This window comes from Silurus aristotelis (assembly GCF_946808225.1).
Source record: "Silurus aristotelis genome assembly, chromosome: 6".
Lineage (NCBI taxonomy): Eukaryota > Metazoa > Chordata > Actinopteri > Siluriformes > Siluridae > Silurus > Silurus aristotelis.
Window position 1 is genome coordinate 5,400,174 of NC_139579.1, and position 17,070 is coordinate 5,417,243.

At 40.4% G+C, this 17,070-nt stretch overlaps 2 protein-coding genes across 2 annotated transcripts; both read right to left on the reverse strand.

The window, feature by feature from the left end:
- Positions 1–580: 580 nt before the first annotated feature.
- On the reverse strand, positions 581–8,829 carry e2f3 (E2F transcription factor 3). Its single transcript, XM_083545383.1, has 7 exons — positions 8,329–8,829; positions 5,625–5,727; positions 3,443–3,662; positions 3,196–3,363; positions 2,249–2,363; positions 2,023–2,161; positions 581–1,291 (listed from the first exon to the last, which is right to left on the reverse strand). The coding sequence occupies exons 1-7, from the start codon at positions 8,575–8,577 to the stop codon at positions 1,044–1,046; spliced, it is 1,242 nt and encodes a 413-aa protein (XP_083401509.1). The 5' UTR covers positions 8,578–8,829; the 3' UTR covers positions 581–1,043.
- Positions 8,830–12,156: 3,327 nt separating this feature from the next.
- On the reverse strand, positions 12,157–17,069 carry srfbp1 (serum response factor binding protein 1). Its single transcript, XM_083544279.1, has 3 exons — positions 16,952–17,069; positions 15,019–15,649; positions 12,157–13,717 (listed from the first exon to the last, which is right to left on the reverse strand). The coding sequence occupies exons 2-3, from the start codon at positions 15,622–15,624 to the stop codon at positions 12,335–12,337; spliced, it is 1,989 nt and encodes a 662-aa protein (XP_083400405.1). The 5' UTR covers positions 15,625–15,649; positions 16,952–17,069; the 3' UTR covers positions 12,157–12,334.
- Position 17,070: the final 1 nt, after the last annotated feature.

The window sequence follows — 17,070 nt, forward strand, 5'->3', positions numbered from 1 at the left end:
TGTCCTTTGAGAAGATATACTTAAATAGTTGTTCAAATGTGTGGGGCGTACTCACTTCTGTGAGATACTGTAATATAGTCAGGAGAAGACCAAGTTACACTCTTTCATGGCTTCCTTAATATCAGTGGCCTCAACGAGCAGGATAACATACACTCCAAACCTCAGTCTGATCAGGTATCCGTATCTAAAGTCCAATATACATCACAGCTCACAGGACTTTAAGTCCAGGTCTTAGACAACTCAGTTGTGGCACAAAGGTAACTAGACAATATCAGGCAGGTGGTTTTAATGTTATGGCTGATCACCAGACATCAACGATCGCTGATGTAATGACGGATCGTATCGTCCCACGCTTCTGCATCAGACGCCAACTGGGATACAACTGCAGCTCGACCACCCAGACCATGGGACGTATCCGAGGAATCCCTACGGGATTTCCTTTTTCATTGCATTTACACAGAATTGAGGCGATTTCCATTTATCTGTTCCTTTACCTTCTGAAATTATAGTGCATACATAAAAAATAGATTTAAAACCCCCCCACATATATATAGAGAACGAACGATTCGTCTGTCGCTCGCTAGGGCAACATCCTATATGATACAGTAATGGGTTTCAAATATAAGGTAGGAATCTTTAGCTTTGTATTTAACCTGTAAAAAATAAAAACTGAAATGAGATAACCGTGCAGTTTTGATCGTGTACAGCTGTTTTTTTTTTCTCTTAAATGGCAGACCGATTTGACGCAAAGTTGTTTTTTCTGAGGTTTTAGCTTTGCGGCTCAAGTCCGAGACTTTTCCACTACGATGTCCACTACTCTATGCAAACATCACACTTTAAAAGATAAAGACAAACATTTCATCTGGATGTACAGAATGACAAATACAAACAAAAACAAAAAAGTATCAAAACTACCAAACGTGAGCGGTTCCGAAAATCCGTCTGATCCCGACTGTACCGGAGTGTCTCATTTCATCATTGCAAGTCCATACCCACAACCCACCATAGTAACAAAACGTGATGTGAAGCGTCTTCTGTTCCCCTCACACCATGAGCAGCTCGTCCAGAGGCAGCATGTCGAGGTCGTAGGAGTCGAACAGATCGCTGATTCCCTGCTCCTCGTCCATGCCCAGCGGGTACTCGTCTCCCAGGATCGTGGGCGAGAGCGTCACAAACGGGCCCAGGATGGACGACAGAGACGAGCTGAAGGGAGACAAGGGTGCTGTCCCAGACTGCGTCACGCTGCTGTTCGGCTGGTTATACTCGCTGATTACTATGTCTTTGGTTTCTTCTGTAAAAGAATTATTTTTAATGTTTGTAACTAGTCTTTTTTCTATATGCAGACAAGCTGATAATGGTGATACAGACGTTTAGAGGGGTGTACGAAAATATCGATATGCGTGAGTATCGTGATATTTTGTTTGTCAATTCTCAAAAATGCATTACCGAAAAAAAATAAATAAATAAATAAAAAAATCATACAAAATTCATTGAATGCAGTTGTTTCATTTGGAGTTTACATCCTGACCTGTAGATAGATAGCGACTTGCGCCGATAGTAGAAATTATCTTTCTTACACTTTGTTTTATTTTAAATAGCTTTTAAATGTAAAACACTAGTTCAGATCATGCGTCTACTATAAGCCTAATAGTAATGGTCATTCTAATAATAATACAGTACAATAATAATCATCGTCATCAATCCCACTTTGTATTAGGTGTCTAACAACTATGTGCTAAAATGAAAAAATAAATAAATAAAAATGACCATGTCAGGTACAATGATACTAATTGTGTTCATGTATTGCAATACACTTGATGCCACTGAGGTGTGATGTGTGTAAGGACTGGCACAGGTTTCATGGTATGGGAAGGTTTTGGGTTCTGGTTAAATCATTTTTTTCTTGGTGTAGCGCAAAATATCGTATCGCGACATTCTGAATCGTGATACGTATCATTTTTCAGGATGTTTGCCGATATATGACTGAAGACGTTTAGCAGCGTATCACCAGATGTGGCTCACCTTTAGACATTCGCAGGAAGGTAGTGTCGTTTCCATTCACGTCTACGCCATTCCGCAACGGACTCCCCGTCTCACCGGTGTCCGTGCACAGGTAGACATCGATGGGGCCTTTCGAGCTGCTAAGATGCACCTGTAAACTCTACACCGGACACACACACACACCGTTGAATAAATGCATCGAATATACTATCTATAAGTAGGTGTACGAAAGTGTTTGTTTTCTTACCTCTTTTGGATCAGGAACCTCCAGTTTCGTTTCAGAAGGCGCTTTTACCGCAATGACAGTTTGATCCTGCAAGCTTTTGATTCTCCGGATGTCCTGGTACGTGACGTAGGCATACGTGGGAGTAGATAAGGAAACGGTGCCATTTTTGACGGGTTTAGAGTTCTTTTTTTATTTAATGGCGGCAAAGTGGGCCATGTCTCCACTAATTGGTTTTATTGGTTATTTCCTTTAGGTGTCCTTATTGTCTAGACTTGAGGTGACCCCAAATTGTTAATGCTTCGATAGGAGGGGCCTAATTTCCAATCTCACAGAGGTGTTATGAAATGAGGATCATTCCATTTTGGATATATAGGGGTGCTGAACCTCTGATTTCACATAGAACTGGCAGTTTTTCCACTAATAAATTATTTGCGCTTTACTTTAGCGCTGGCAATTCAGCAGATTCGATTTCATAAGCCGACACGAAATAAAATGCATATCCTGTCTGTAGGTATTTGTTATTTTTTTTTAGGATTATTGATCCAAATGTTTCCACTATCAGTCAACAATAGTTAAGACTCGACAATTCTAATTCAACTTTGTAACTCCTTAGTCGGAGACACCTCTAGTGTACACCTGCCTCGAGTTTAGTTGTTGACTGGTTTATGTATAAACACCCCCGTTTCCACTGTATCTCTCCAAAGTCTTGTTTAGTGAATGAAACCTGTTTTTACCCAAACCTTCGTTCCCTGCTTAGATTTTCCAGTTTTGCTATGGATCTTGTCTTGCTGATCACCTGACCTGTTTAATGTCCATTAATCTACTTGTGGAACAAAATTTGTCTCCGTTATTTGTTCAGAAAACGTCTTTGCATGCGCATCTGCAATACCTCCATTACGTTTTCCGATAACAGCAAACCCGCTCACTATTAGTCCTGCAATCTGATCAAGCCAGGCAGTAAAGGATATTTCTGGTTGTGCATTTCCTCGGTCATCTGCTGCACGTTGTTAGTGCAGGCCTGAATGAGCTCGTCGAGTCGTCGTTCCTCGTCTCGCAGGGCCAGCATCTCTCGGCCGAGATTCTGCAGAGGGCCGAGAGGACACAACGGCCCTGATTCTGAGGGTAGAGTCGAGCCCCTGAAGCATACAGGCGAACACAAGATGTAAATATCATCCATGTTCCACAGTACCACCAACCGTTTTAAGTAACACTTACAGCCACTGGATGTTGTTCTTCGATTTCTTCTTGATGAGACGCACCCCCTCCAGTACGTTGGTGATGTCATATAGGCGTCTCTTCTGAACGTTGAGAGTGTCGGCAGCCTGGTTCAGGTCTAACACGCCATCCGAGGACTGCGCCAGGAGCTGGCAGAACTTCTTGGTCAGGAGGCCGAGGGACGTGTCATAGCGGGACTTCTCAGGTGGGGTTTTAGGAGCTGACGCATAGAAATAAGAAGTTATATAAGTATATTTATTATATTATTATATATTAAAGTTATGTCTATAAATTTATCATGAGATCTATTCAAGATTGGAGGCAACTAGTGGTGGTCCATATCATACTAGCATTGGGCCATTATATCCAAATATAAAGAACAATTGTCATGTGTTTTCCTTCCTAGCCTGGCCTTGCTAGGGTTCGACAAATCCTAATCCAACTTTCCAGAGGTGATTATACGTTAACAGAGAAAGAAATATAAAACAATGCCTTATCGCGAAACAATGGTTTTATTTATTGCACACACTTGAGATAACTATTTCCTACACTTCAATCAAGTTAAGAAGACTTTTTTTTGAGAGCAGGAATAAGACAGACTGTCTCATGACTTAAAACCCATTCTATATCTTCGAACAACAGACTTAAGTTACTTTCAAGGAAAAGCACAGCTTGTGTGGAACGGTACTCAGTGCTCGCACATGGAAGCTGCTCGATTTACTGCAGGATTATGTCGAGAGTGTAAATGTGACGTATACGGTGGTGCACGAAGTATAAAAACCATGTGCTTAATTTCAAGAAGAGATACACTAGGTAGAATATTACTCCAGTAAAAGTGCTCCCTAATGACGTCCTATTATTAGTTTTATCACAAAACTTTTGCTTAATCAACTCGGTTTATGTGAAAAGACTATTAATAGATTAATATTCATGAGTCAAACACTGATTGATATCTATTCAAATGATCATGAGCCAAAACCTTCAAAATAATCACACAAACTCTTTACATTAAATCAGATGCGCTCCCACTGAATCGGGCCGCACCACATCATAAATATGGATGAGGTTCCGCTAACGTTTTACCTGCAGCTCACTCGGACTGTCTACAGGAAATGGTAATCATTCGTCACGCTGAAAACAACCGGGCATGAAAAAACGCACTTCACCTGTGTTCTGAGCTGCACGGCATCGGGAGAAAAGCTTCACCGATGGTGATTTTTAAACGCACGACGAGGCCAAAAGATAAACTCTCGAGAGAAATAGTTGTGAAAGGAAGGAGGAAGACAGTGAACAATGACTTTCTTGGTAGGCTACTGTTTAGATACAAGCTGTGTTACAGACACTGTCTTTCGTTAAAGCCTGTGTAAAGTTCATTAGTTTCAATGTAGGATTATAATTTTAGACAGGTGCGGCTTATTTATGTTCAAAATAAAAGTCTTTGTCAAATTCAGTGGGTGCGGCTTATATTTGGGTACGCTTAATAGTCCGGAAATTATGGTAAGTACAATAACAAATTACATTCACTTCGTTACTGTCCACCACTATATGCACTGCATGTTTGTTTATCACTCTTTTAATGCCTCACCATCAACAAGGGGTATTTTCATGGCAGGATCAAGGGAGGTAAGATGGGACATTATGGCAAAAAAGGCTTACATTGTTTGGACTGCGAGTCCTTCATTTAAATACTTCAATTTAATAAATATTTAAACAATTTAAGACATTGTCTCGAAGCATCTTTGCAGAGATGAATACTCAGTAAGAATGACAGTCATTACTTTGCTGGTACATTTTGAACTCCTACATATGTGTGTTTTATGAGTATATATGAGTCTTGTGTTGCAGTATTGCAGTCTGTTAATAATTGTTTGATGGTCATGTTTTGTTTTGCAGTGGTCACATATTGGGGGCTCATTTAGCGGAAAATCCTGTGCAAGCCTGAAGTCTCTAATACGGCATCTTGTGTATAGGATCTGGTCGTGTCTGGATTCAAAATGGCAGGTGAAGAAGTTTTTCTGAATTAATAACTGGGTTAAATTCCATTTGAATTCCATTATTGGTATGAGAACTTCTGCCTGTTTATTGTCATACAGTACCATGTGTACTACATTAGAACCTTTGTTAGGAAAGGATAATAATCAAATATAAATCTGTTTAGTCTGAATTTCGATGATCTTGTTACCTTTAGGGCTCTTCATTCGGAGAGCTGCTCTGCGACCCCTCGGTGTTCGGGCCGGTTCACTGTACTGATGATCTGCGATGTCCAACTCTAAGCGCCTTTTGGCCTGCACAGAAATACGTTGATGGTGAATTAAACCTTATGAGAAAAGGCAGCAACAAAGCAGAAGTGCAACACGTGCGACAACTGGTTTCTGACTCGTTTAGCACAATCGACACGTCAGTGATGAAGTTTGGAGTGAAAAATCAATAGACTGCTAAACAAAGCTTAAGATTAAAGTGGAATACAAAGTGACGGGTGAGAATGGACATGTTGAGAAGACCTCTGAACCTAAAAGCATCCTGTTTAATATTGTGCACGTCGTACTACTCATATGGTACAAGACAATCTCAATAAAACATTAGACGAGATACCACACCATATGATAACATGTTCACTATGTCGGGTAATGTTGACTCGTCCAACACAAACCTACGGTTACAGCATTACAGGAAACTTCAATGTTCTTTTTATATCAGCAATCAAACGGATTTGGGTTTGAGCAGAAATAAACATTCTGGGTTTTTGGGCAAGAAAGATATGTATCTGTTTATTAGCAGGTTCTGTTTCACATTAGCAAATTTGTAGCTCTCCTACGTTTTTAGTAATCCTATGCAGTCTTTTTTTACAGGTGTCGTTTTAGACGATCATTACAGCAGATCTCAGAGGTTCATTTCTTTTATTAAAACATTGCCAGAACTCTCAAATTAACAGACAAATAATCTGATTACGTTGTGCATTTTTACATAGCAAAAATCAAGACAAACAGCCTTTAAAGTAAGGCCGCATGCATTCATCAAAGGAAGAGAATGTAGATAAGTGTTCCCCATTTTCTCTTTAGCTTTACCGCAAAAATGTTCAATTGCACGAATTTTGAGAAGGATGTGAATTTGAGTTGAAACCACACAGAATTTGGTGATGTTTTTTGTTCCTTCGGCTGGAGAAGAACTCTCTTTAGCTTCACAGCTACCACTGGTATACCACAGCATGATTCTTCACAGAGGCTGTGTGGATGAACAGCCATTTAAATTAACAATCCAACAGAGTAAACATCCAGTACGATGTCATACGGACTTGTACGATGCGCTTAATCCAGACGGCGATTTTGTTTGCATTAACAATTCTGGAGATTTGTTTAAAATTGTTGGATGTTACACTGAAGATTTCTTTAATAGACCGATTTCAGGATTAAACACTGCTACTATACTCGTAACGATTGTTTATTATTAGTCGTCATAGTATTATTAATTTTTTCTTAGAATATAAACTTTTTCTCGTATCATCGCGTCGTATCTTGGGGAACAAAACATCGGATTATTCGCAAAACGTTACGACTCTAAACGTCTTCAAATACGCCAACACCCAAAACACTGACACTCGTTCCTATATCACCACAGTACAAAAGCATAAACTGTACAATAGCAAAGGACATTTTTTTCCGAATCCTTTGACTTTCTTCAAACTGAAAAAAGCAACACACACACCCCATCCCCCATCTCCACAAAACAAGGCCTAGACTGAATCCCCAAATGGCTTCCCTTTTAAGACTAAATGCTCTACAGAGCTGGAGGAAGCTGTAATTGTTATATATTACATAGAAAAAAACAAAGCTCTTGTGTGTCTCAGTCCTTAATATTAACAGATGATATAAATATATATTTGAGGGTTTTTTTGTGGATGCAATTAAAACTGTGCTGCTTCACATCTCTCTTCACACTCTATATATAGGCCATAGGCTCTCTCTAGTCTATATTTGTGTAGTAGAGATGAATTTGTTAGACACTCTACAGTCTCTAAAGATGAAGCTTTGGCCTTGTGTGTGTGTGTGTGTGTGTGTGTGTGTGTGTTGAAGCTACATGTAGCAGCCTAACTTAGCTTTAAAAAGACTCTTAAAACATGTAGCTCCCAAGATTAGCATGACACATTAAAAACAAATATATATGGATATTTATATCCATACATTGTTGTCATAGTGTGTTATTTGTGTAGTCTTTTATATATATATTTTTTTGTATACACTATTAGCAAAGAAAGCTAGCAACTTTTTCTTTGCTAACTTTTCTTTCGGTTTGAAGCTAACCAACGCTTTTACTTTTGGGTAAAAGGAAAGTTTATAGGAGTGTGTTTATGTGTGTGTAAAACAGTATTTGGCACACTTTTTTTGGAGTGTTATTGGGGGCAGGACACTTTGGGACATGTTTGGGACATGTCCTAAAATTGGCGGCACCGACATAATACTATTATTACTAGTAATAACAACAACAACAACAATAATAATACATCCACAGGATTGTATTGTTGTGTATAAAAGACGCTCTGAGAGTGTGTGTGTGTGTGTGTTTGTTTAGGTGATAGATAATAAAAGAAAAAACAAGCTTGGAAGTAGACAGGCCCATAGTATTGGAGCTGGGACACCATTTTAAGGCATTTTACCGTCACTAAAAATTGGCGTACAATTTAGGATCATTATAGTTTTAGTAAAACCCAAAAGATCAGAACCGGATCCGAGCTCCAACCTCCGAGAGATCAAGTGGATCTTCAGGAAGTGGCCGTCGGTATGGTTGTTGTTATAGCTGTTCATTTTTTCGTCCAAAACTCGACCTGAAAGTGTTTTTACTTTATATACATTATAATATATAGAAAGACAATCCTTAAAAGAACCGATTACCGGAGGTCGTCCTAAAGCAGGTCGCAAGCCGGTTCCGTTTGCAGATCCTTGGAGAGGAGTCGCGTACAAGCTGCCGGATGAAGCCACCCGGACATGATTTTGCTGCGAAGGCGGCGTGATCACTTGGATGTGCGCGGTGCTATAAACCGTGGAGCGCCGATCGGAGCCCGAAATCGACCCCACGTTCGGCTCGATGCGAGGAGCCGACACGGCCGTTCTGTCCGACACCACCGAGACCCCCTTCCTCATCTTCTCCCTCTTGTTGTACCTCTCGTACTTCGATTAGATTTTTCTGGAAATCCCACAAACGCAGCCACAAAATATTTGCAGATATCGAGAAAGGAGGGTCTCACGCGTTCATTTCGAGTGCGATCGCCGAAGATCAGCGGCGCAAAAGCGGCAGATGGACGCGAGAACGACGACTGAGCGAGAGGGCGAACTTCCCCCTCGGAGCCGCTTCGGAAAAAATGGCTCCAGGAAGCGGACAATGAATGAAGGGGGATGCGGTTTTTACGCGCGAAAAGCCGCCTAGCGCGAAACTCAGATTTCCCGGGAAAATTTTGAAAGGAATTTGCATCTTCAAGCCGATTGGTCGATTCTCAAACGGCGCCCGTTATCATTTGTCAAATGGTTATTACAGCTGAGCCAATAGGAACGAAGAAAGAGAATGAAGACATGGTACGTGTGGAAATAAAGTATTCTGGGAGAAATCTGAATTGATGCATAAACTTTAATAAAATTAAGACCGAAATTTCAGACTCAAGTGGCAATCATTAACAGCTTTGAGAAGTCTTTTTTCAGGGGAAATGTGCTAGAAGCCGCCGGATAACGTCATAGGTTCATTTGCATATTCAGGGTGTCGTTGTGGTCGTTTGCATGTAAAGACGTTTTTATAAAGAAGGGAGATGTTCAGACTTACACATGCACACACGGTTTTATATAAATAAAAAATAATGTGAAATGTCTTTCATATAGAAAAATAAATTGGTTTTCAATTTAATATATAAAAAATGTGCTGGAAACTGTGTAGTTCTGTGATTGGTGGTTGGGAAAAGTGCTGTTCAGTGATTGGTGTTTTGGAACTGTGCTGTTCAGTGATTGGTTATTTGGAACAGTGCCATTCGGTGAGGGTGTTTGGGAACTGTGCCGTTGGCAATTGGTGAGTTGGAACCATGCAGTAGTGACTGTTCATTGGAAACAGTGACGTTCAATAAGGGTGTTTGGGAACAATGCTGTTTGAATATTGGTGATTGGAAACTGTGCTCTTTGGCGATTGGTAACAGTGCTTCAGTGCTGTTCAGTGATTGGTGATTGGGAGCAGTGCTGTTTAGTAACTGGTTATTGGGAACAGTGCTGTTCACTGATAGATCATTGGGAACAGTGCTGTTCAGTGATTGGTGATTGGGAACAGTGCTGTTCAGTGACTGGTTATTGGGAACAATGCTGTTCAATGATTGGTGATTAGGAACAGTGCTGTTCAGTGACTGGTGATTGGGAGCAGTGCTGTTCGGTGATTGGGAGCAGTGCTGTTCACTGATAGATCATTGGGAACAGTACTGTTTAGTGATTGGTGATTGGGAACAGTACTGTTTAGTGATTGGTGATTGGGAACAGTGCTGTTCAGCTGACACTTTATCCAAAGTAACCAACAATTATCCATACACTGACCACTTGAAAGTTATGGGTTATGCTCAGGACCCAAAAAGTAGAAGCTTGGTAGAGCTGCGATTCAAACACAAGGCCTTCCGATCAGAAGTCCAACCCCTTAACCACTGAGCTAGCACAATGACACAAAACTCACCAGAATACAATATATTTCATAACATTGTCCTAACTTTGAAGTTTCTTTTGGTGACTGTTAGCATCATGATGTCCTGTTTAGCTCATCACTTGAGTCCTTTTGTTCAAGCTCTTGTGCATGAGCCAGTAGAACAACTTGGTACATATCCTTTGTTTCAGCCCTGATCAGATGTTTTATGAAGCACAGTATGTATAGCATGACCACATCCAGCACTGAGCAAATATTATTTGGTGGTCGGATCTAAACACTGTGTACACTTAGAGACCATGTTTCCTTTTGTCAGTGTGTCTGGAGAATCATCAACCTATAATGCACATATAGACTGCAAACTTGAAATTGATCCATTTTAATATCAAATTCTCTTAAAAGGTTTACCAAATGGCACAATGCAGCTCAAATAAACAAACAATTTAACTAATTTCCCTATGGGATCAATAAAGTATTCTGAATCTCCAAATGTGGATTAATTTCTGATAAGAGAAGCTCTGACAGTTTTTGTAAGCCACTTCAAATCAAATCTAAGGTGAATTATAATCGGAATAACATTACTCTTTAATTATTTATTTTTTTGGGAAGGAGTCTCCAGTATCAGCATCTACACGTTTTCTAACATTTATAAAATATAAAAAGAGAGGCTTGTGAGGAAAATTTTTTTTTCAGATGGCAGAAATAAAATAAATATATGGACATATTTTTAAAGCAGGAGGTGGTCATTTATAAATCAAATATTGTAATCATGTGCAAGTTGCTGTTCTACAGGCAACTTGCACATCTAAGGCCAATTCATTGTAGACTGAATTCATTTGAGTTTAAAATTAGAAGCAATTTATTTCCATGTACTTAAGCATATACAAAAAAACCCCCAAACTTTTTAAACTACACCAAACATTACCCATTTTGTATTCAACCAATCTTTCATTGAGCAAAAATAGTGGAAAACATAATTGATGGGGTTTTCTTGTTATGTGTCCTGTTAGATTGAATATTTAAACAATAAATAGTTCTGAACATCTACTCATGGTTTTAGCCTTCAGTTTTACCTGTGTAGACGGGATTTGTTGTTACGTACCATGACCGAACATGATCAGAGAAATGTCAATGGGGAAAGAAGCAAGACACAGAAAATCCATCAGAGACTTTATACAAAAACAATGGGCATTGTAGCCAAAAACAGGCATTTGGAATTGAAGAATGAAAGAAAGAAACCATTTGTGTACTGAGAAAAGAAATCAAAGGTTGTCTAAGGAAAACAAATGTGCTTAACCATTACAAAAAGCCAAAGTGAAGAAAAGGAAAGGATCTGTTCATGATCCAAAGCATACAAGTTCAGCTGTCGAGGCATCCTGAGGTTTGGCCAGCTCCAGTCACGTCCCACCTCATGAAGATTATGGACCTTTGAAGAAGTAGATGTCGAACTCGCAAACATCCCGTACCATCTAGAGACCTACCAGTGCCAATTGGATCCCACTACATGTGTGGAGATTTGACATTAGACCTCCTGGAGTGTTAAAGACCTTCAAGACTGTAAAAAGAACATTACTTATAATCTTATACTCCAGTACTCATGTTAGTTCTCTCTCTCCAGTGTTCTGTATTGTTTAAAGATTTATGATCAAACTCTTGATGTCACCCAAATTATGATGGATTCCCCTTTTGAGTCTGATTTCCCTCATGGTTTCTTCCTTATAACATCTAAAGGAGTTTTCCCTGGCCACAGTCTCCATGGCTGCTCATCAGGGATAAATACACACCGTTCACCTTAACTGTTGATTTCTGCAAAGCTGCTTTGAGACAATGTCTGTTGTGAAAAGCGCTATAGAAATAAATTTGACTTGACTTGTAAACATGGTGGAGGTAGTGGGAAAATGGCAGCAGAATGAATTCAGAAGTTCACAGAAACATTGTCTGAAAATGTAGAAGCAGTTCATTAATTACGTCACAGAAATAAAATGAATGTACAAGAAGTTGTTGTAAAAAATCGTAGTCATTTTCGATTAGTTTTGTCAAGAAAAAGTCCAGACACAGGATGAAAACAAATATTTACATTTTATTCAGGATTTACATCCACAGCCAAGGCTTTAAACCATCCTAACATGTCAACATTAACAAAATTAATAAACTTCAAATTGAAAAGTAGAGTAATAAAATTATTTTATGCTGTGAAAATCAGTGTAAATGTCATAACAAATTAAAGAATGAGAAAAGTTAATCATCAAATTTGATCTTTTTCCCTTGGAAAGCTGTGATTTGAGCCTGCTGCTCTTTCCTCTTCCTGCTGGCTTCCCACGATGGATGCAGGGCCTGCTGGAAATGGGTTCCTGCTTTTTTCCTCTCAAATGCAGGTTTACCAGTGTTATATCCTCCTGGACCTTTTGGTTTTGAACTCTCTCTGGATCCAGGTGGCTGACTTTTAAATCCCTTTCCAGGACCATGGTTTTTAGGCCACGATGGTTTCTCATCACCTTGTGAACGCTTCTGATTTGAAAATAGTGGAGGTTCTAGACCACTGTGCTTACCCTTCCGAGAGGAAATTCCGGATTTGGAAAGAGAGGAGCAGAAGACGGACTCCACTTTGAACTGAGGAGTCTCGCAAGCCTTATTCTCTCGAGCCTCTTTAGGGTTGTTCGTTTTCTCCTTCCTGGGTGCAGTGTCGCTTTTCTTCTTCCTCAGCTTGCTCACTTTGCCGAGGAAGAAGTCGTCGTCGTCGCTCTGCTCTGAATAAGAAGACTGCTTGTGGAAACGTTCTTCGGTGCTGTCGTCGAAATACTCTTTCTCTTCATCTGAATCAGACAAATCCGACTCCTCTTTCTCCTTTCGGTTTTCTGGTTTCTTGGAGTCAGGTCTGGAAACCTGTCTAAGCGGAGGTGCTGGTGGTTTGCTCTTGGATGGAAGATTCTGGACTGCTTTGACAGCTGGTTTGGGACTCGGTTTTGGATTTGCAGGACCTTTCGCAACTTTTTCCAGATCTACTGCTTTTGATTTCTCTTTTGCCGGAGCCAGGTTGATATTCTCTGGAGGCTTTCCAGTATCAAACCTTGGTATTAGCTTTAAGATTGGCTGCCTTTCTTTTACTTTCTTATCCTCATCTTCATCGAAATCATCACAAGTCCCTCCCTCCTCCTCCTGCTCCTCCTCTTCCTCCTCCTCAACCTCACTATCACTATCATCAACCTTCATCATTTCATTAACAACCTTATTCTCTTCTCCAGCCTTTGTGGCCTTTATCTTCTCTTGTTCAACGGATTGTCGGACGTCTTGAAGCTTCTTCACGAATCGCTCGTGTGTGACTATCCGTGCAATCGCTCTCTCTACAGCGCTATACTCTGGGTCCTGGAACACTTTCTCCATATCGATGCCCCCTTCAATGGCTCTGGTGGTTACTTGGTCGGGTAAAAGCGTCCTCAGGACCTGCACTTCTTTTTGCAGCCGTGCCACACACTCCACATTCCCTTTTAGCTCAGACTCGTCAGACTTTAACTTTTTGAGATTGGTGATCTGCTGGGTGAGATTCCGGATAATCAGCACTCGGAGTTTCTTTACCTCCTTCCTCATCCTCACTACCTCAGCTGGAGTGATGTCTGAGGAGCTCTGGACAGACAAGAACAGATATTAACAGATTGGCTGAAGTGTGAAATCTGATTAGTCTTGATAATCTTAGATTTACTATGCATGGAAGGAGTCTTCAGTGTCTAAACTAAAGTGTTCAGATGTGGAAAACCTTGTACATTAAATGTAACTATAAATTGATATTAATGCCCTTTTTTTTTACTTAACGAACTGCCAATTGAGGAAAATAACCCCTGAGGACATGATACTGTTGGAAAAGAATAAACTTTAGTTCAATAATGCCATCACACTGCTTTGGCATTTATTATTATTCTATAGCAGCACCTTTTCCTAAACATCTTTATTAGAGAGTTTATATAATGTTTATATAATGATACACTCTGGCCTGTGGTTTAGTAGACACACAAACCAGACTTTCGTAAGATGATAGATAGATTCATTCTCTACACGCACGCACACGCACACACACACACACACACACACACACACACACACACATATATATATGCCTTCTTCTTCTTCTTCTTCTTCTTCATCTTTTGGCTTTTTCCATTAGGGGTCGTCAAAGTGGATCATCTGTCTCCATACCCCCCTGTCCTCTACATCTGCCTCTTTCAACCCAACTACCTGCATGTCTTCCCTCACCACATCCATAAACCTCCTACTTGGTCTTCCTCTTTTTCTCCTTCCTGGTGTCTCCATCATCAGCATTCTTCTACTGATATACCCCATGTCCCTCCTCTGCACATATCCAAACCATCTCAATCTCACCTCCCTCACCTTGTCTCCAAATCGACCTACATGGGCTGTCCCTCTAATAAACTCATTTCTAATCCTGTCCATCCTCGTCACGTCCAACGAAAACCTCAACATCTTCAGCTCTGCTACCTCCAGCTCCACCCCCTGTCTTTTACTTAATACCACTGTCTCTAATCCATACAACATCGCAGGTCTCACCACAGTCCTATAAACTTTCCCTTTCACTCTCACAGATACTCTTCTATCACAAATCACTCCTGCTATCACTCTTCTCCACCCACTCCACCCTGCCTGCACTCTTTTCTCCACTTCTCTAACACACTCTCCATCACTTTGCACTGTTGACTCCAGGTACCTGAACTCCTCCACCTTCTCCACCCCTTCTCCCTGCAACCGCACCACTCCACTGCCCTCCCTCTCATTCACACACATGTACTCTGTCTTAAGAGAACAAAAGTTATGAAGATTATTATTTTTATTTATTTATAAAAAAAAAAAAATTTTTAAAGTGAAAGAAGCGTTTAAGTGTCATGAAAGGGTCAGGAAAGGTAAATTTAGCAAACCTCTTTTGATGTGACTGGATCCTTATTTTGCTTCGTTGGTTCCTTTACTTTCTTGTCATCTGCTTCCTGGACCTTTTGTTGGGAGCCATCATCATCATCATCATCATCATCGTCGTCGTCGTACTCCTCCTCCTCCTCTGAACCCTCTTCGTCATCGCTATCTAGATCCGATTCCCTCTCTTGCTGGCCAGAGTCTTTAGATTTTTTTTTTGCCCTCTTTTCAGAGCTTGTCCTCTCTGCTTTAAAGGCTTCTACTGCATTTTTGATGCTCTGGATTTTCTTGCTGAACTCCGGGTGCGTGGCAATGCGGGCTGTGGCACGTTCTGACAAACTGGAGTCTTTATTCTGGCACACTTTCTCAAAGCTGATGTCGCTCTGCAGCGCCGTCTTAGTGACGCGGTCCGGTGCGAGCGCCTTCAGCTCGCGGATCTCCTCTAACAACCTCGCCGCTCTCCTCTGGTTCCTTTGCAGGTCGGCTTCGGTCCCTTTCTTCTTCTTCAGCGCGAAGATCTGGCGGGTGAGCTTGCGAATGATGAGCACTTTTACCCGCTTCACCTCAGCTCTCATCTTTACCACCTCATTGCTGAGGTTTAGTGCTGCTGGCATCCTTAATCTGGCTGTATGTAGACCTCTGGGGAAAGGAGACCAGAATATTACGGCCATTGGCATTTCAAATGACGGGTTACACATGCTCTTGAGCAGCTACCTGGTAGACACACGTCTTCAAATTGTTTAAATGGTCTTACTTTGGTATTTACAGATTTCAATTATCTTGCATTACAAGGATTCGTGGAGATACATTCATGCAATCTGAGCATTGAAAACCAATATTTTACCACATTATTAAATGTAGCCTTGGATTTTTGATAAAAACACAACATGTCATCCTGATATTAATGTTCTGGGCTGTAAAATAAAAACATACACTGCACAGATAAATGTTACTGGACACCTGACTATATGTGTGATTGTAGAGATTTGCATGGGTGTTATTAAAGCCAGGTAATGACGTAGAGTGAGGAGGCCTGGGGGGTGCAATTAGCATTCCAATTCATTCAGTGTTCAGTGGTTTTGAGGTTAGAGCTCTATAGCAGGAGATCTACCGTTCCAACCCATGTAAACCATATCCTTATAGAGCTGTCTTTGTCTCTCTTTGAGTCTCCTACTTTGTGTAAAGGGAAAAACTAACATCCAAAGCCGTGTTATGTATGTTAGTATGTATAATACCTGAATCTGAACCCAAATTTACCACCACACACATTCATTTTACAAATGCCATAGATTTTGACTGTTAGTTTTAATCAGGATAGTTTAATAAACTGTGATCTTAGCCAGGTTGCACACGTGCACTTTATGTGGCTAGGACACTTTCTAGTCCTTGGCCCTGTGTTTTTTTGTTTCTGTGATTGTTGCTTTATGTTGTTGTATGTAGCATAAGGGTTCAGGAGGAACGTTGTTTTATTTCACTGTGTACTGCATCAGCTATATATGGACAATAAAAGCTTCTTGACTTGACTGTATTCCAGATTTTCAGGAATCAAAACAACGCATTCAAGTAACTTTCGGAAAAATAAATTATGCCACATTATGGAGCAAACTGAAGACGAATGAAAGAAACGTGGGGATTATTATTTGTTTGCCAGCACGCGGAGTCAAATGCATGGAAATATGGTATCTTCAGCTCAGATCAATCTAGAAAATATAGTAAAATACTGAATCCCTATGCTGTTCTAAAGATCCGTAAACAGGATACCATGAAAATGGAAATTAATATCAAATGTAGGTTGATACAAAACTGAAGTTATAGTAGTAGGACGGAATAAAACACCGCTAATTTCATACAATGGACGACTGCAAGTAAGTATATCGTTAATGTTTTACGTATCATTCCTTCCATATGTATATGACGATACATCCGTTGTAATCTACATACCTTTAAAACTAGAAGTATCACATTTACGCGTGGAAGACTCTCTCACTGGGAGCCGCCATGACAGTAGACGTTGAGAGGGAGTGGCTTGGTGACGTCATTACGCAGCGGACACGTTGGAT

Excerpts from the sequence above, each read along its gene's own strand:
- e2f3 (XM_083545383.1), bottom strand. The coding sequence starts at position 8,577 with ATGAGGAAGGGGGTCTCGGTGGTGTCGGACAGAACGGCCGTGTCGGCT. Across the intron at positions 2,364-3,195 it reads GAGGAAATGCACAACCAGAA|GTATGCCTACGTCACGTACC; the intron begins ATATCCTTTACT and ends ATCTACTCCCAC. Across the intron at positions 1,292-2,022 it reads CTTCCTGCGAATGTCTAAAG|AAGAAACCAAAGACATAGTA; the intron begins GTGAGCCACATC and ends ATTCTTTTACAG.
- srfbp1 (XM_083544279.1), bottom strand. The coding sequence starts at position 15,624 with ATGCCAGCAGCACTAAACCTCAGCAATGAGGTGGTAAAGATGAGAGCT. Across the intron at positions 13,718-15,018 it reads ATCCAGTCACATCAAAAGAG|AGCTCCTCAGACATCACTCC; the intron begins GTTTGCTAAATT and ends TTGTCTGTCCAG.